This window comes from Bufo gargarizans, chromosome 9, assembly GCF_014858855.1.
Source record: "Bufo gargarizans isolate SCDJY-AF-19 chromosome 9, ASM1485885v1, whole genome shotgun sequence".
NCBI lineage: Eukaryota > Metazoa > Chordata > Amphibia > Anura > Bufonidae > Bufo > Bufo gargarizans.
This window is the reverse complement of record NC_058088.1, coordinates 40,784,302-40,804,586: the sequence shown is the minus strand read 5'-3', so window position 1 is coordinate 40,804,586 and position 20,285 is coordinate 40,784,302. Positions and strand designations below refer to the sequence as shown.

At 40.1% G+C, this 20,285-nt stretch overlaps 1 protein-coding gene across 1 annotated transcript in view; it reads left to right on the top strand.

The window, feature by feature from the left end:
- Nucleotides 1-20,285, top strand: part of GPC3 (glypican 3) — a 632,623-nt gene that overhangs the window by 207,503 nt on the left and 404,835 nt on the right. Inside the window, exon 3 of the mRNA XM_044268393.1 lies at nucleotides 19,369-20,060. Within this exon, the coding sequence (XP_044124328.1) occupies nucleotides 19,369-20,060 (692 nt within the window). The remainder of the gene's footprint in view (nucleotides 1-19,368; nucleotides 20,061-20,285) is intronic.

Here is a 20,285-nt window from a genome sequence, read left to right as displayed (position 1 = left end):
CAGCATGGGGGTCGTTGCTATTAGGGAGGCACTGTAGGGGCAATTCTATTATTTCTGGGGACACTTTACAGGGATTTTTATCGGGAGCACAATATAGGGTGTTATTATTACTGGGGGCACTCTAGGGGACACATTATAGCTGCCGTGGACACTATAGGGACATTTGGGGTAATTTATTAAACTGGTGTAAAGTAGACCTGGCTTAGTTGCCCATAGCAGCCAATCAGATTCCACCTTTCATATTTGACAGCTCTTTTGGAAATCCAGTTCTTCTTTACACCATTTTCATAAATGACCCCAATTGTGTCTACTGGGGTCATTATTTTTTCAGCAGTATAGTACCTGGGGCATTGGGGGGCACAACAGGCACAGTATTGGGGGTGGCAGCATGATGACATTGTCGGGACACCAGGATGGGGAGGTTGATGGAAAAACTGAGAAATCTAACGTGTCTGTGTTACAAACTCTATAAAGACGAGATGCCGCTGAAACAATTTGTCATGGCGGTCTAAGGTTCCATTCACACGTCCGTTGTTTCTTTCCTGATCTGTTCCGTTTTTTGCGGAACAGATCTGGACCAGTTCTGTACCCATTCATTTTCAATGGTTCCTGAAAAAAAAATCGGACATTGTGCTGTCCGATTTTTTTCTGTACCCATTGAAAATGAATGGGTACAGAACTGGTCCAGATCTGTTCCGCAAAAAACGGAATAGATCAGGAAAGAAACAACGGACGTGTGAATGGACCCTAACGGAGGGGAAAAGGAAAGAGAAGGTCTACATGACAGGAGATGTCCCTGGATGCAAGAGGTATGTGGTCAAGTATTGGCGGGGGGGGGGGGGGGGGGGTGCCAGAGAAAGGACCCGCCCCAGGTGCCAAACACCCTAGGCACGCCAACGGCCCTCATTCACTTCACTGATTCCTGTTATCTTGCGCCTGTGCCGTTTTTCACACTATCAGCGCATGCACAGGTGCATCGGTCTTTGCTTTTTCCGCTTGGCTTTGTTCAGATGGAGGAAGATGTCATCAGTGCCGATAGTAATGACTATGTTGCAAGTGCAAGACTTCAAGGCTTGGTGAAATACCTGCCCCTTGTCAATCATGCAAGCAAGGCAGAGGTCTACATGGTAAATTGAGGAACTTGAGCAAACTCCTCAGTTTACTGAAGATGTTATTTACATATTAACCCCTTAAGGGCAGGGCCAGTTTTAATTTTTGTGTTTGTTTGTTTATTTTCTTCCCACATTCCAAGAGCCATAACTTCTCCATTCATAGGGCTTATTTCTGACAAGGTGCATTTTTAATGGCACCATTTAATTCACCATAGCTTTTATTGGAAATAGGAAAAAAATCATCTTTGTAGGGTAATATGAAAAAAAATCAAAACCACCATAGTTTTTGGGGTTTTGCGTTTACAGCATTCATTGTGCACTACAGTTGACAAGACAACCTTATTCTGCAGGTTGGTACAATACCAAATGTATTAAGTTTGTTTTCCCAAGTAAAATTAAATTATTAAAAATGTTAAAAACATTTTTCTTTGCTTTGCCATATTCTGGCTTTGGCGGCAGCTCGCTATGACAAGCCTGGGAGCCTTCAAAAGATAGCAATGATCAGAGCGCCTCTTCTTTGCAGCAGGGGTTCCGATCAGAAGGAAGAGGAAGCCCCCTTCTTCTGTAGCTATTGACATCCCTTTCCTTCCACATGTGATGACCATGCTTTCAATAAAGACATTTATTGGTAAAGTCGTAAGTGTCTCGGGTTTCCTATGTGTCCCACATATAACCTAGGGCAGTGAGGTGCTGCTGAGATATTCCATTTTTTGGATGTTTGACTTATTGACTTAGGATCTATAAGCAACGCCAGCTTCTTTCTGAACTACACTATTTGAAACTAGGTTTTTGCCTTATTCCTAAATGTTTATAGTATTTTTCCATACGTGTGGTTTGCACTTATCTAAATAGATCCTGTTTTCCTGAAACTCTGACCTTCTTCATGAAGCTCTATAATTGCAAGATATTGGAGACAACTCTGATCCGTCTTCTGTTGACTTCTGCCGTCTTCTTAGCTTTTGTGTCATTAAGGAAAAATTGGTATTGATTTAATATTGTACAAATACATTTTCCTGCAAATTTTCTTTGTTGCCAGAGGAATGCACTAATCGATCAAAAGCAAATCATAAATGCACTGAGCAGATCAGTGTCTTGTACATCTCTAATGCTTTGGCAGACATGATATTATAGTGTCCAAACTGGAACAAGACAGCACCTTTTTAATTATAGATGTGGTATTATGAGGTTATAAGGCAAATAACAGCTTTGAATCTATAAAACACACGAAGAAGAAAAGGCACATAGAAGAAGAAAAGGCCTGGTCTGAGGAGAGGCTACCGATGCAGCAATCCTTATCTTTACATCTAACTACCGCAGTAAGAAACCTTTGCAGCCAGTTTTGTATTGCTCTGTAGTATCGAAAATAGAAAATAAGCAATTTTGAACATAGTCTCAATTGAAAATATACTTCGGTTTTGTGTTTACAGCTCTTATGCATCTATTGTGTCTCCAAATTATAAAGTAAAAACCTGTGTAGTCTGATTGTGATGATATGTATCACATCCTTCTACCTGCTCATGTTCTTAATCTGACCATGCACATTTTGGCAGGATTGACCTGCTATCTATTGTGTATGGGAGTTTCCCAACTCTCCCACATATGTAAAGGAAGATGAGGATCGGGCAGTTGGATTCAATTCCTATGTTCTTGGGGAGGTTTCTGGCAGCAGATTTGTTCCCTCTGACCATTAAGGACATAAGCATACTCAACTCAGCCTAGCATGCACGTGTAGGTTTCAGGTGAAATAGCTGCCGGCTGATCAAGCTCATTCATCCGCATGGTGGAAATGTCGAACAGGACCAATGCATCCCGCCAGTGCACAGAATGGGAAGTGCTGCTGCGCGACTGAGCTTTTACCAGAAGTTTAGGTCCCCTTTAGCACATATGTGGATGATGACCATATATTACATATATTGCATAGCCTCTACTCCAGTGTTTTTAAGACCATGTGTTCTTGTTGATATATACACTTGTGGTATATATGGGGTTGTGTAAACTTCTGCTTGGATGTAGGGTTTGTTCGGATATCGAATTTTCGATACCCAATCGATACTATTGCCTGGTAACAACCTCGATACAAGGATTTGCCTTTTTTCGATAGTAGGCTTCACTATAGTGCAGTCTAGTATCAGAGAATAAGGAGTGCACTGCTGTCAGCGCACTCCACGTTCTCCTCAGTAGCAGAGGGGAGAAGGAAGCAGTCTCTCCCTCCGCCCTGTGCCACTGCTGCCACCAATGAGGAGAGAGGGGCGGGCGCACTGAGCCACCGATGAAAGTGAATGTTTAATAAAAACACGGAGGCGGGTGCTGGCGGGGAGCTGCAATTAGTGGCAGTTAACCCCTCAGGTGCCGCACCCACCTCCTGTATTAAATGTTAATTATATTATCATTGTTGGCGCAGTGCGCCCTCCCCCCCCTCCTCCCCAGTATTAAAATCATTGGTGGCGTAGTGCACCCCGTCCCCTCAACCCCCCAATATTAAAATAATTGGTGGTGCAGTGCACCACCTCCCCTTAACCCCTCCCAGTATTAAAATCATTGGTGGCACAGTGCGCCCCCCCAACCCCCTCCAGCATTAAAGTCATTGGTGGCAGTGGCCACAGGGTCCCCTCCCCTCCTCCTCATTGGTGGCAGTGGCAGTTACGATCGGTGCCCCAGCAGTGTAATCCTGGGATCGGTTACCATGGCAGCCAGAACGCTACTGAAGCCCTGGCTGCCATAGTCAGCTCCCTGCTGCTGTGTGTACTATGCACAGGGCAGCAGGTAAAGTGTAAAGTCCTATTCACCCTAATAGAGCTCTATTAGGGTGAATAGGACTAAGGATTAAAAGATCCCAGGTTCTAGCCCCTGAGGGGGAAAATTGTTCTAAAAAAAAAAAGTAAAAAAAAAACAAACATCAAAATATTAAATATAAATCACCCCCTTTTCCAATTTTACATGTAAAATATATAAACAATAAATAAATAAACAAACATATCGCCACGTCTGAAAAGTTAAAACAATTAAAATATTTTAAAAAATGTCCTATATGGTGAGCGCCGTAATTTTTTTTAATAAAAACTGCGCGAGTCGCCATTTTTTTGTCACCTTGTCCCCCTAAAAAATAGGATTGAACTGTTCTATTATGGGCCGGCCAGTCCATAAAATTTTATCTTTTCTGCGTGGTATCGAGTTTTGCAATACTTTTTTATGGTATCGAAACCGAATCAAAATTTGGGTATCGAAGCAACCCTACTTGGATGTACATTTTAGGTGCAATTTGTTTAGATGCATTTTTTTTAATTATCAAGGTCACATGAAGGTGGACATGGTTGTCAACAGTATATCAAGACATTCATCAGGTTGTCTGCCTTCAGGAAATATATAGGTTTCTACTTATGTTTTTTAAAATTTCCTGTATAAAGCCATAGTTTATGAAGATATGTGTATGTGAATTTAGGCCTAAGTGGTATGTATGAACTGTGCACATGTTGAAATGTTATTTTTCAGAGGAGTGGTCTATAGAACTTAATGCTTGGGTCACACTTTTACCCACTAATATCAACTTTTATGCAATTTTATTAAATATTACAGTTTAAGGCAAAGTTGCATGAAGGTGTCTGTGTTTGTGTGTGTGCGTAAAGTACTGAGTGGCATTTTGACAATGTGCCAGGTCTACTTTCACAAAAGATATCAGTGTGGGGATGGTAGTTATTTTTTCTGTTTTGTAATTTAGTTTTTTTTGTACATGTCAAACAGTGAAAATTGTCCTGGCTACCAAAATGTCCAAACATCCCTGGGAGCGAAAGGTTTGAAGGGAGCTTGTCACCAGAAAATTCACTGTTAAACCAGGCATAAAGCCTTTTAGGGCTATCTCAGCTAAATGTAATGATACCTTTCACTTTCGCGATCCGTTGCTTTATTCTTGAGAAAAGGTATTTGCAAATGAGCTGTTCAGTGCACCGCGGGTGGGTCTGAGCTACTCTGTGCACCCTTACTCCTCCTGCTTCCTCTGTCAGCCCCTCTGTCTTCTTGATTTACAAGTCCAGGTTATTACATAGTCATCTTGCATAGCTCTTGCAATCAAAAAGAAGAGGAAGTGGCTAGCAGAGGAAGCGGGAGGACCAAGGGTGCACAGAGCTGCTTAGCTCTGCTCATTAGCAAGTACTTCTTCTACAGAATTGAAGCATTGAATCGCTGAGTGAAAGAAAGGTGCCATTATATCCAGCTGAACTCAACCTACAAGACAGTGTCCAGGTTTAACTGACACCTGGCACTCTTCCAATCAGCTGTTTGAAGAGGAGGCAGCTCTCCATGCGAGCACCGCTTCCTTTTCATTGCACTACACTTTGTCTCGGAAGTGCAGTGTAATACAAGTACTCACTCTATTCACTTGAATGCTTGTAGTTACACTACGCCACCGCTCCACTGGAGATGAGGCATAGTGTGAAGACAAGGAAGTAGTGCCCTCACGAAGAGCCACCCCCTCGTCTCACAGCTGATCGGCGGGAGTCCGGGTGTTGAACCCCACTGATCAGGTATTGATGACCTATTTACTGGTCCCTTGTTGACACATTACTGACCATATGTGACTGGTGATTGGCATTTCCTGTGTGTTGAGTTGGGATAAGGAAGCAGAGACCAGTAGGGACCGGTCGGGGAGCAGCTGGGAATCAGTGTGGTTAGTATTACTACTTTTATTTTTTACCCACTTTGCCCCTTTCCTAAAAACTATTACTCCTGGATAACCCCAAGGTGTTCGAATCCAATGAGACAGATTTTCACTGATCAACGCAAGTCATTTTTAGTTTAACAGACAAAAAAAAATTTGGGGTTGACCTTTGTAAAGTTTGATTATTAGTAATAATTATGTCTGTAGCCAGATAACAAATGATTAATAATGTTGAGAGCAGAAGGTTGCTCTGTGCTGAACTCAGAGGAGGCCTGGTAACCATGGTAACTAAATTATGCTCCTTCCTAATGGGTCCTTATTGGTCCACTTAAAGGGAGTCTTTCACCTATACTGACCGTTATAGAACACTAACACCATTATGAGCATTATAGTCCCCATATGTGAATGCTACTTACTGTTTAGCTGTCCGTCGCTTATTTTGTTCAAAAAACACATTTATTCAAAATGCAAATTAGGTCTGAAGATGCCCAGGGGCGGCGTTGAAGTGGTCGGTGCCCAGGCCCCTCGTTGCTATTCATCTGAAAGCCCTTCCCTTTCACCACTTTGGCCTGCCCTAGGTTCTTCTGATTACCTTTTCCCTTCAGTGTTAAAATTCCGCTCCTGTGTCATGCATCCGAATCACCGCGCCTGCTCACAGCATTACCCATTATGGGCATCTGAGCATTTATTGCGCACGCGCTGGCCCCAACATCCCGATCTAGCCGGTGGAACAGCCGCCAGCTAGATCGGGATGTTGGGGCCGGCGCATGCGCAATAAACGCTCGGATGCCGATGTAAAGTCATTTTGACCAGGGGTGCCCAAACTTTTACATGTTACTGTATATAGACATCCAAAAATTAGATACCAATAGAATAATATGTGTGTCAAATGGATAGAACACCCATTAAGTCACACACATATAGTATAACTCAATCTTTATTAATTAAAAGAAGAAAATACATACATAGTACAAAAATGCAATTTCATATAATGGTAGTGATGCAGGGGGATAATATGACAAGTACAAAAGAACCACCATCCATCCTCACAATGTGAATACCTATGGTATGTCACTGTATATGCAAGTGATTGCAATATATAAAAGGGTAAGTTAATTAGGGAAAACAGTACAACTGACAGGAGGCTTTAGGATCCTGTTGGGCAGCCTCTGAGATACAGTTGGGAATGGAGGCATATGGGTTCCATATGGTATCCTGAGGAACATTTGCCCACAGATGTTGCAGGTGGGCCTGTGGATACTGTACACTTATAAGTTGCCAAACCTGACATCCCAGCTGGTCCAATAAATGCTTGATTGACGACAAATCTGGCAACTCCAGCAGTCTGTGTGCCTAAACGTAAATCTACACCATCTCGTAGCTGTCGTAGATTTCAGCCTTCTATTATGCCTAAAAACTGTTGCAAAAGAAGATAAATATGCTGGGGCTGCTGGCCCGACCCCTGAACGCCCTCACCAAGGCCCCTTTTTGGAAAGTAGCGGGAACTGTGGAGAAACCCGTAGCATTTAACATGGTGTTTGCGACTTTTTTTTTTACACTAGAAAACTGTTGTGGAGGGACTGGGATTCCCCCCCTCAGTGTCTAATCAGACCACACTTGTAATCATTTACATACAGTACAGACCAAAAGTTTGGACACACCTTCTCATTCAAAGAGTTTTCTTTATTTTCATGACTATGAAAATTGTAGATTCACACTGAAGGCATCAAAACTATGAATTAACACATGTGGAATTATATACATAACAAAAAAGTGTGAAACAACTGAAAATATGTCATATTCTAGGTTCTTTAAAGTAGCCACCTTTTGCTTTGATTACTGCTTTGCACACTCTTGGCATTCTCTTGATGAGCTTCAAGAGGTAGTCACCTGAAATGGTTTTCACTTCACAGGTGCGCCCTGTCAGGTTTAATAAGTGGGATTTCTTGCCTTATAAATAGGGTTGGGACCATCAGTTGCGTTGTGGAGAAGTCAGGTGGATACACAGCTGATAGTCCTACTGAATAGACTGTTAGAATTTGTATTATGGCAAGAAAAAAAGCAGCTAAGTAAAGAAAAACGAGTGGCCATCATTACTTTAAGAAATTAAGGTCAGTCAGTCTGAAAAATTGGGAAAACTTTGAAAGTGTCCACAAGTGCAGTCACAAAAACCATCAAGCGCTACAAAGAAACTGGCTCACATGCAGACCGCCCCAGGAAAGGAAGACCAAGAGTCACCTCTGCTGCGGAGGATAAATTCATCCGAGTCACCAGCCTCAGAAATCGCAGTTTAACAGCAGCTCAGATTAAAGACCAGATCAATGCCACACAGAGTTCTAGCAGCAGACATATCTCTAGAACAACTGTTAAGAGGAGACTGTGTAAATCAGGCCTTCATGGTAGAATATCTGCTAGGAAACCACTGCTAAGGACAGGCAACAAGCAGAAGAGACTTGTTTGGACTAAAGAACACAAGGAATGGACATTAGACCAGTGGAAATCTGTGCTTTGGTCTGATAAGTCCAAATTTGAGATCTTTGGTTCCAACCACTTGGTTTTTGTGCGATGCAGAAAAGGTGAACGGATGGACTCTACATGCCTGGTTCCCACCATGAAGCATGGAAAAGGAGGTGTGATGGTGTGGGGGTGCTTTGCTGGTGACACTGTTGGGGATTTATTCAAAATTGAAGGCATACGGAACCAGCATGGCTACCACAGTATCTTGCAGCGGCATGCTATTCCATCCGGTGTGCGTTTTGTTGGACCATCATTTATTTTTCAACAGGACAATGACCCCAAACACACCTCCAGGCTGTGTAAGGGCTATTTAACCATGAAGGAGAGTGATAGGGTGCTGCGCCAGATGACCTGGCCTCCACAGTCACCGTACCAGAACCCAATTGAGATGGTTTGGGGTGAGCTGGACCGCAGAGTGAAGGCAAAAAGGCCAACAAGTGCTAAGTATCTCTGGGAACTCCTTCAAGACTGTTGGAAGACCATTTCAGATGACTACCTCTTGAAGCTCATCAAGAGAATGCCAAGAGTGTGCAAAGCAGTAATCAAAGCAAAAGGTGGCTACTTTGAAGAACCTAGAATATGACATATTTTTAGTTGTTTCACACTTTTTTGTTATGTATATAATTCCACATGTGTTAATTCATAGTTTTGGTTTTGATGCCTTCAGTGTGAATAACTCTTTGAATGAGAAGGTGTGTCCAAACTTTTGGTCTGTACTGTATCTACCTGAGGCATAATTAATTGCAAGCTGAGTTTTGCAGCAATCTGGCATTTCTATCTGGGTGAGAAAACAATATTTGTCTAAAGTCCCCCCCCCCCCTATATTTTGTATATTTTTTATACACAGGTGCAATTTTTTATGTCTCCATTGACTTCTTCTGCAAGAAATTCCATGTGAGATCTGAGCCTGGACTCATTTGAATATTGGTACTGTGTCTAGGATAAGCAGAGCAGATGTTGCCGTGTTGCGTCTGTAGATCTTCACTCTCCGATCTCTCTCCAGATGCTTGTATATGACACAATGCTATTATATTTATTTTAGGCTCTTTAGCAGAGCAGTAAAATTCTTAAGCAAATCAGTAAATCCGCCATAAAAATGTCCCAGTCATGGTATGGAGCTCATTTTGTTGTATTTTTTTTTTTGGGCATGAGGAATAGACCATAAGATAAGCTCATGCAGTATAATCAAATGGAAAACTGCAGTATGGGGACAATCTCACTAAGGACATGTGAATGGTGTCATGATTGTGATTATTGATTGTACGTACCATAAGCCACACTGCTGAAACTCAACGCCAACTGCCAATATCTTCTTGTATTAATAACGTGGATAGTTGTGATGTTGGTAGACCAATGTAGTTTAGCACTAACCTCTGTACAATAGTGTTGAACGGAGGGTGGCCTTGCGTGCGCTGCTGCTGCCTATTCACTTCAGGAGTCCCATTCCGGAGGGAGTGAATATGAGTAATATGAACAATGTCATTTTTGAATATTCATTATCTGATAACTATTGTATTATTCTAACTAGTCGAAGTTAAAAAAGTGATCCGAATTTCAGGAAAATTTTGATTTGCCACAATGCCGAATTTCCTCCTGCTTCGTGGTAACAAATCGATTTTCCCTGAAATGGCGGTAAAAATAAAAAAAATCTTACTTTCCTCATCCATTTGAGTGTGAAGAGGCCGCCGCGGCCATCTTGCTTGAAGATCCCGCCTGACATCTCGTGCACCGTGACGTATGACGTCACCATACCAGATGATGTCATCATGCGCTGCACAAGATTTCGTGCTGGATCTTGAAGCAAGATCTCCACAGCGGCCTCTTCACACTCAAATGGGTAACAATTTTATTCATTTTTTTTGTTTGTTTTTTAAGAGCAGCCCCTAAAATGCCTTAACCATTTAATGACCCATAACATAGCTGTACAGCTTGTGCAGCGGGCGCCTAAGCCGCAGGGTCTCTATTTTAAATAGCAGAGACCCGTGGCACATGTATGCGATCAGCCATAAGGCTGATCGCATACATCTTACCTTTCAGATGCCGTGGTCAAATGTGACCATGGCATCTACGCAGACCGGAACCGGAAGTCACGCTCTTCCGGTCCGGCAACAGCGCTCCCTGGCAGAGATTGGGGAGCCTGTTACCCTGCGCTAATTGACCGGAGCCTCAAGCAGGCTTCCATGTCAATTAGATGTATATACCAATACAGGCCACCAGGTGGCAGGCTTGTATTGGTATAGTGCAAAATAAGTCTTTACTGATGAATATTTACCCATCAATAAAGACTATGGGCAATCAAATGATTGCCAGATCACCTGAAGGTGACTAGAAAAAATAAAAAGGAAAAATAAAAAAGTAAAAAATAAATAAAAGAACCTAAAAGTTCATATCACCCCCTTTCCATAAAATAAAAATACTTAACCAATAAAAAAAATAAGCATCATGGGCATCGCCGCGTGCGAAAACGCCCATACTATTAAAATATAACAATATTAATGGCAAATGGCGTAGCGGGAAAAAAAATTGCCAATTTGCCATTTTGTCACTTCAACTACCAAATAATTTGCTGAGCCCTCACACAGCCCCGTACACATAAATACAAAAAGGTTATAGGGGTCATAATATGGTTATGGTAATAAAATTATACAAGTGTGGTATCGTTGGAACCGTACTGACCTGGAGAGTGAACATAACAGGGAATTTTTCCTGCATAGTGTACAGTGTAAAAAATAAAAAACCTTTATCAGAATTGCATTTTTCCCAATTTTTCCCCATTTGGAATTTCTTTTCAGCTTCCTACTACATGGTATGCAACCGTAAATGGTGCCATTAGAAAGTACAGCTTGTCCTGCAAAAAATAAGCCCTCATGTGAATGGAAAAATAAAAAAGTTAGGACTATGAGGAAGGCGGGGAGGGGAAAACGAAAACGCAAAAATGGAAAATCCCAGGGTGCTTAAGGCGTTAATATTGATCTCAAATGCCGCGATTAGCGATGAATGCGGCATCTGAGGGATTCAGTGACGGGCAATGACACTTAGCAATGACTAGCCGTTATAACTTAGTAATAATGTTGTGCAGATCAAGCTCATACTACACAGGGTTCTTGCACAATCATCTGATCTTTTACTTTATCTTTATGTCTCCAATTCCATATGGATCCGTTTCTTAAAAAAATTAGCTCGAGATAGCTAGTGAGGACAGACACCGAATTACCTGGGTGGAAAACCTTCTATGGCTGTTATTTTTTATTTTTTTTTAAACCATTGTGGTCATCGTTTTGTCTTAAAGTGATAATCAAGGTTGCCAACCCAAATCTTTCTTTTTTCTGGACAACCTATCCAAAAACATTTTGTTTAGACAAACTGGAAATCAATGATAAATTTTAAAGATTATGAATAATACATGCCTATACCTCAATATACAGATAAAAACTCATTACCAGCATTTACTGTGAGCTGTCAAATGATGATAATTCCCACAAAAGTACCACCGGCCACAAAAAAATCGGACGGACATAGGAAAAAAAGTCACCTACTTTTACAGACTGTCCAGAAATTTCTGGATGGTTAGCAACCCTGGTGATCATTGGGCGAGAGGACTGCTGGTTATAGACCAAAAGAAGACTTTTGTTAAATGGGTTTTCAAAAAATAAATAAATCTGAGAGTATCTGATTGGTGGGGGTTTGACATTTGGGATCCCAGCCAATCAGCTGTTCAAGAAGGCACCAGTGCTCCTGTGAGCGCCGCGGCCTTCTCTCTGCTTTTCCTGGGCCAATGATGTCACATTGTTTGTTCATGTGGCCTAGGAGCAGCTCAGCCCTATTCAAGTGAATGGGAATGAGCTGAAATACCAAGCACTGCCACTATACAATGTATTGCGCTGTGCTTGGTAAGCTGTGAGAAGGCAGTGGCACTCACAGCGCCGCTGCCTTCTCAAAACAGCTGATTGTGGGGGTCCCGGGTGTCGTACCCCCACAGATCAGATACTGGTGACCTATCCAGAGGATAGTAAAATAATTTTGATGTATAGAGCAGCACTTCTTTACCTTGATGAATTGTAATGGAAGATGTGCAACAGCCAGTCTTTGACCCCCGATCCAAGGTAGTCCACAGATATAAAGTTCAAATAGTAGATGATGGTGGCATATTCTTCCCAAAAGTTCTTTATTTGTAGTTACTCCATGAAAAAATGTACAAAGAGGCCCATAAAAGTGGCAATGTTTCGACTACGCAGTAGTCTTTGTCAAGCATTGACGTAGTCAAAACGTTGATACTTTTATGGGCCTGTTTGTACATTTTTTCATGGAGTAACTACAAATAAAGAACTTATGGGAAGAATATGCTGCTGTCATCTACTATTTGAACTTTCTATCCAGAGGATAGGTCATCAGTTAAAAGAAAATCTCAGGAAATCCTTTTAAGTAGTCACTGGGATTATATAGTGCCTGACAGGTAAACAAATGTGTTAAAAATGTGAGACATATTTCCTATTCAGTTCTAATACAACACTGTCTTTGTTAAAATTGATGGCCCATCCGTGGGGGTAGGCTATAAATTTTAGACTGGTGGGGGGGGGTCCTCTAATCAGCTGTGCTCTGTAGCCTCCTTATTGGTTTGGGCAGGCTGGTACCTGCAAATTCTGTACTTTCCATAGCAGTGGTGCAAAGTATTACAGTGTTGATCCGTTCACTTTAATGGACCACGGACCCTTCAAATAGCTGCTTGGCAAGGGTGCCGAATATCCATCACTTTTAACAGGCTGGATAACACCTTTATTAGATTTCACAACTTATTATATATATTTGTGAATTTTTGAGAATTCACTCTTCTCACTGAAACACCGTCACTCCCAGCATTAGACAGAAACTTAAAACTAATCTACATCTTGAACTTTCTGAACTTCTTGAAAACTTTTTATTTACTCCTTTTTATTTTTTTCAAATCTGTGAAGGTGAATTGAGAAGTTGTGTGTGGGAAAGGAGTGTAGTGATTTTACCGAACCTAACCATTGTCAGGGCTTAGAAATGCTTTAACTAGCTGCTTTAATTTGTGTGCAGTTAAGTGAAGAATGCAGACAACATGGAGACAGGACACACAGAAGAATCAAAGAGTAAGAGCGCCATTAGTTCATTTATGGGCTGTCCATGCTTTCATGCTGTGTCATTAGGGTTCTTTTATTTACTGTGCACAATGAGTATGCTAAATGATTAATAGAATCAATGCGCTACTATGGTTCTAGATATAAAATATGCAGCCTGCAGACATGGCTCTAAGCAATTTTTATATTCTACAAAAAAGACATGGCTTAGGAGGATAATAGTTGGGAACCAAAGCCTTGGCTTAAAGGAGAAGTTTCCATATATTTATGTAACACTTTTTTTTTATTATATCAAGAAAAGGCTGGGCACTCACTATATCTGGAGGTAGTGGAACTTTATTAATCCGACCATAAAATCTTAAAATCTTAAATATGTATGTGACAAGTCTGGCCAGACTAAAAGGTGATAAGCAAGAAATAAATATACAATATACAATACAAGTGTGAAGTTAAAAAGCGTAGATTCTCCAGTAGAACCCGATCTTTGAGGATAAATTTAGTTCTCGATCCAATATGCTAGATTTCACATAAGTATTTTGTAATATTTGTAGAAATAATCGCATAAAATTACCGCAACAAAAATTGTTCGTAATTATTTTCGAATTCGTCTATGCGGTTTGTGCAATGTCCATCAACAAATCAAAACTATGTCTTTCAATTGTTGAGTTGTATAGTGTTATTTAATTCGGACTGATATGTCGATTTTGCCCCCATCACAAATACTTAGTTTACCTTTATGCAGTGTGTCTACTCACGAGCCAGATCGATATGGGCGGAATCCGGTAGACGGATTCCGCCCATATCGATTTGGCTGGTGAGTAGACACACTGTACAAGCGGGATGCCACGGACCGGATTCCGCCCATATCGATCTGGCTCCTTCTACGAGGATAATTTACTGTAAGAATTTATTATATAAAGCCCAACCATGTTGTGAAAAAGCTAATTGGTCATAGCTTTTTCCGTATCATAATTTGTACTCAGCCAAGTTTATCTATGGTTGTACCTGTTGGGGCAAAACCCCCACCTCTATGATTGTCGGGGTTCCAACTGAAGTTTTGTTTATGAGCGCTCAGAGGGAGCTGACACAGGCATACTGCTGAATCAGATTCTCTCTCTCCTTTATTCCATAAAAACATACATTTTTATAACACAGATAATCACAGACAAAACTGGCACACCACCAAAGGGGTGGAAAGTGAAACTAATGATTTTGATTGGTTATTCATAAAAGGCAATACTTCCGCGCCATACTAACAGAATTAGTCTTTAATGGTTAAAAACTTCTAATAATTAAAAAGCTTCTGCTGCGTCTTATCTCAAAGTTAGTATTCGTTAGCAGCGCATCCCAAATTCAGAAAGAACATAACTCTCTCTCATATGTCAAATTCTGATAAGGAAGCGAGGGGGCTGCTTACCTTGGCCTTGCAGTTGGGAGCATTTAAATTATATACACAGAGACTTCCTACGTCCAGCCAGCTGGTTCATTAATCTTTTCACATATGTACAAGATGGAGGAAATGTTTATACAAAATGGATTCTCATCCCGCACATACCTTATGAACCATCATATCAAATAATTGCCTTCAAAAATTATAACATCCTGACTGATTTAGACATTGCCATAGCCCCAATTCTGCAATTACTGTAGTATCCTATATTGTAGCATAAAATAACCTGAATATGAGATAGTGTATAATATATGTAATATTGTACCATTTTTAGCTTTTAAACTTTCCATAACCTAAAAGAAAACAAGGCTTTTTTATAACACGTCAAGGGATTTTATTTTATGTTAGACTGACAGTGAATAAATTTGTCCTGATGATACCCACCTAATACAAGAACACTTACGCTGGGATTAAATGGCAAAATATGGTTGAACACAATTGGCAGTAAAATCATATTCATTACCTTGAAGCTTCCTATGGGAAACAAGGCAGTGGATACCCTTCCAATGTTGTTTGTGACCTTATTTGTAAGTAAGTATGGAGGTTGTGTGGCAATCCCGCAATTTTACTATAACCTTTGCACTGTATAACCCTAGTCTTACTGAGTCATTTACCTCTGCCTCTTGGACATGATCAGGACAAGTTTTCAACCTCTGGACATACAAAATGAATGTTTCTGTTCACTGTCAGTAGGCAGAAATCTTAAAAATGCTGAGGAATTGAAATGCAAAGCACAAGTATAAAACAAAACAAAAAAACTCTTTAAATGCTAGAGTTACCCATACGTAAAAGCAAACGATACTATAGAGCTGTTGGAGTCAAAGTTGATATATCAATCATCATCTTCAAGATGTTTATATATAAATGATAATTGTACTATGTATGTTCTAATATATTATTGTATTAATATGATAATATAATTGTATTATTTCTGTTCTTATTGAATTGGGTATAATGAGTGTTATGTAATTAATTTCAGTCCCTTCTTCCTTTCACCCTGAACGCATCCTGACACAATCCGTACGGTTCGTGTGAAATGTTTCTTAGTGTATCAACTGCTGACCATTGTAACAACCAACAATAATGCATGTGGTCACCTCATTAAAAGTACCTGTCCAAATAAATGTGTCCCCTGTCATTGCTCTGTTGTGTCCTGCCGTGCTTCTGGTGCTGCAAGATTGTTTTTAAAACCACCAAATATAGCAATCCAAGGGGATATGTTCAAACAACATATAAAATAAAATAAAATAAATAGCAGCAATACATGAAGGTACTATGACAGTATTAGTTCACCCTGGTCATTCAAGGCCGCATCGTCACATCTATATAGGGTATGCTGTGCCAGTAATAATTGTTATACACATATCACTAAAATCTGTGAAAGTACACCTATGTACCCATCTAGCTACAAAAAATATTGCACAAGTCCCATAAGTAGCCATACCAGTAGCTACTGTAACCTTGCAGAGAGAAATCCCCCCTAGAGGAAGCAAGGCAAAACGCGAGTCGGCGTTGGTTCACTCCTGTCCTCTGGTCTGTATTGCTCTCTTATGCTACTTTTTGCACTCATTTCTCAATTGATGATGGTTTTGTCCTTACCAGGGTATGCGGGATAGTATTCCAACTTATCAGGTTAATTCCTGTTGGGATTTCTCTCTGCAAGGTTACAGTAGCTACTGGTATGGCTACTTATGGGAGTTGTGCAATATTTTTTGTAGCTAGATGGGTACATAGGTGTACTTTTAAAGATTTTAGTGATATGTGTATAACAATTATTACTGGCACAGCATACCCTATGTAGATGTGACGATGCAGCCTTGAATAACCAGGGTGAACTAATACAGTCTGTCATAGTACCTTCATGTATTGCTGCTATTTATTTTATGTTATGTATGATTTTGTTCTACTAATACATTTTTGTGTAATATCATATGTGCGCTTTTAAATTGGTGTTTAGACAGATCCTCCGCCAGTTCTAAATGTAAGTGTGTAGAAAAATTCACGGCACTTGAAATCTTGATATGAATGAAGAAAGAAATTTTATTTTGAAATGCCACCAATAAATATCAGTTGTAAGGGGCAACGTTTCGGTCCTCCCGGACCTTGTTCACGGCCTCCAAGTAATCCTGGCACAACGCCACCCTTCCCAAATCAGGATTACTTGGAGGCTGTGAACAAGGTCCGGGAGGACCGAAACGTTGGCCCTTACAACTGATATTTACTGGTGGCATTTCAAAATAAAATTTCTTTCTTCATTCATATAAAAATTTCGAGTGCCGTGAATTTTTCTACACTATTATTTCGGAGGAAATCTCCATCACTGAGCACCGAAGATACTATACTTGGTAGAGTGCCAGCCATCATTTTTGTTAGTTCTAAATGTAAGACAGCTTCCTAGCTGTCTTACATTTAGACCTAATTTCTACACCTAAAACAGGCGTAGAAAATGGTAAATTAAACGGGAATGACACCCGTCCCCTTCCCCGCACACGCCCACAATTTTTAGACCTGCATGAGCGGGGAGAAGTCACGGATTTTAGGCGTATTTCAGATTGAAGAGCTGGAGCTGGACAATATTATTATATACAAATAAAAATGAAAATGACGTGAGGGGCACACCTGCACCTAGAAATCACATGGAAGGTCAGCCAAAACGTATGTGTAACAATAATTTTTATTAAACACACTATATGTACAGATTGTATATAAATATAAAATGAGGATCCTCAACTTTCACATAAATCAATAAGTAAATATAAAAATTAAAATATCTGTGCAACAATTTAAATTGGATTAAATGGTGCAGACTTGTTAGATGTCAAATGCACAAAGATAGAGGCGCACTGACTCTGTTTAAAGTTCTGACTATGGTCAGTGGTAGTATCCAATCTTGATTGAAAAAGTTTTCACAGCTTGTATGACTTGCTTTGCTGAAAACCCGCTCTATGTAGCTGGTATATAGTCTAATAATGCCGCACCTGTGTGGCCGGTAAAGGTGTTTGTATGAACAGTCTTTATAGTGAGGTTTTTTCACAGCCCGTATCTCTGAAACTGTTGTTAAACCGTACTTAATGTACCCACATTACTCACTGTTCTGATGCGGTACAATACCCGATCCTCCGTGCTTAGCGTAGCGTCCCACGTGTTACAGCATCGGTGGTCTGGGTTCCGGTCTGTTCTTTTTAACTGACGGGCGGATTATTAGGACAGAGTAAGCAGTGATTGAGACGCCGGGGTCAAACGTATTTGGGACCCGATGTAAATTTCGGCGTTGTTTAGTGTCTTTGATTCAAGGCACTTTGCCACTTCACCGCTTATATTCCTTTCTGTCCAATGTGTGGATAAGCGCTTCTGGAAGTTCTGTAGTGGTGCGCAGGTAAATCCGCTGCGGCTTTTTTCCTTTTTAGTTGAGACTTGTTACCAGACGCGTTTCGGAGTTGGCAGTGACTCCTTCCTCAGTGGTCAAGTCTCGTATGTTATGTGAAGGTTTATATAGGGCTAAGTCTCTCCTCTCATTGTGCATTGTTTAGACGTCATCGGGAGGTTTAGAAAACCCGGGTATGGATTTCCGAGTTCTTTGGTTTTTTATCATGACGATACCGATGTGTATATATATGTGTGGATTCAACAGTATACATAATAATCTAATAGTATGAACACATACGTGTTGGCTGGATACGATTGCGACTGTTCATTTAAATTATGAAATCCTTTATCCATACGATATAAATAATGAGGTTTAAAACAGCATACATTTTTAAAAAGGTTAATAAATTACTTCTGCACTATATGAAGATGTTCTTCGCTTACTTCTTGAGCTGTGTCTGCATGACCATCGGATGTAATTATTAAACAATTTGTCCCCATAGGTTTGTTTACCCTATGGTTTCCGATGGAAATGTATTCACAGCAAAAGCTAATAAGTGTGTTGCAATAGTATATATATATAAATATAAAATTTAGTATAAAATTTAGTAAGTACAAACCACAAGCATTATACATGTTATGGGTCGCATTAAAAAGACTATACTATATTCAGATATCAATGGACCTGTTGAGATATTATACAATAGGTAGGTTAACATATATATAATATGTTTATATATATATAAATATAGATGAAAATGGTATTAAAAATGTTAAAAATATTAAATATTATATTATTATATAGCATAGCAATTACAGTATAGATGATATATGTTGAGGGATTATCATTTGCCAGGTTAAAGCTTTAACCAGTTCCTTCTCACAAGTCTAGATCTACATCACATTGTTCTTACTGAAAGATTTTCTTGCTGAATCTATGTTGAGAATGCATTATGTACATAAAAGCACTTTGTAGGTACAAAAAGAAAATTGCTAGAATAAGATATTGAAGCATTATACATTGGCACTTTCGATAGATCTTCAGAAAAGCAAGTGGCCATATAAAATCCTCCCTTGTCTTGTGAATTTTGAAGCTTCAAAAGAAAGAAAAATATATGAAAGTGGATTCAAATTGCATTTTGCTCACTCTCTCCTTTTTCTGTTTTCTTGCAGAAGCATTTGAAATGGTAATACGGCATGCAAGGAATTACACGAACACAATGTTTAAGACTCATTACCAAAACATCTCATCTAAAACCTTTAAACTGGTCGGTGAATTATTCACAGACATTTCACTCTATGTCTTGGGTTCCGACATTAATGTGAATGATATGGTGAATGACTTTTTCGATGGCTTGTTCCCGGTAGTGTATGGCAGTTACTTGAGCCCTGGATTCAAAGAGTCAGTGGAAAGTGTAGAGTGTCTTCGACTGGCCAGACGAGACGTCAGTGCGTTTGGTCAGTATCCAAAAACAATCATGACACAAGTATCCAAGTCCTTGCAGGCTTCTCGAGTTTTCCTTCAAGCTCTGAATCTCGGCATCGAAGTGATTAATACTACTGACTATTTAAAGTTCAACAAGGACTGTGGTAAGGCACTACTGAAAATGTGGTACTGCTCCCACTGTCAAGGTCATTTACTGGCACGACCATGCGCTGGATATTGTGGGACTGTAATGCGAGGTTGCCTTTCTAGCGTTGGGGAAATAGACTCTTACTGGAACGAATACATTGCATCAATTGAGAAACTTGCCAAAGAGATGCATGGGATTTATGACCTAGAACGTGTTCTACTTAATCTGTTTTCACTCATCCAAGAAGCTGTGGTACATGTTGTAAAGAATGGAGGAAGGCTTTCCACAGCGGTAAGTCACTTCTTTATTATTACAATCGGTTTTGGAGAGGCTAATGTGAAAAATGCCCTTAAAACCAATAGCCAAATCCCAACAGTAGAGATTTTTTATATAAGTTGCTTCGCCTGAGTGGGTCCATTACATGGCTGCATAACTGTGCAGAGTCTATTATTGTCTTGTAAATTAGCATTGGTATCTTATATGGTGCTGTTGCATGTTTCAGCATATGTAGTAAAT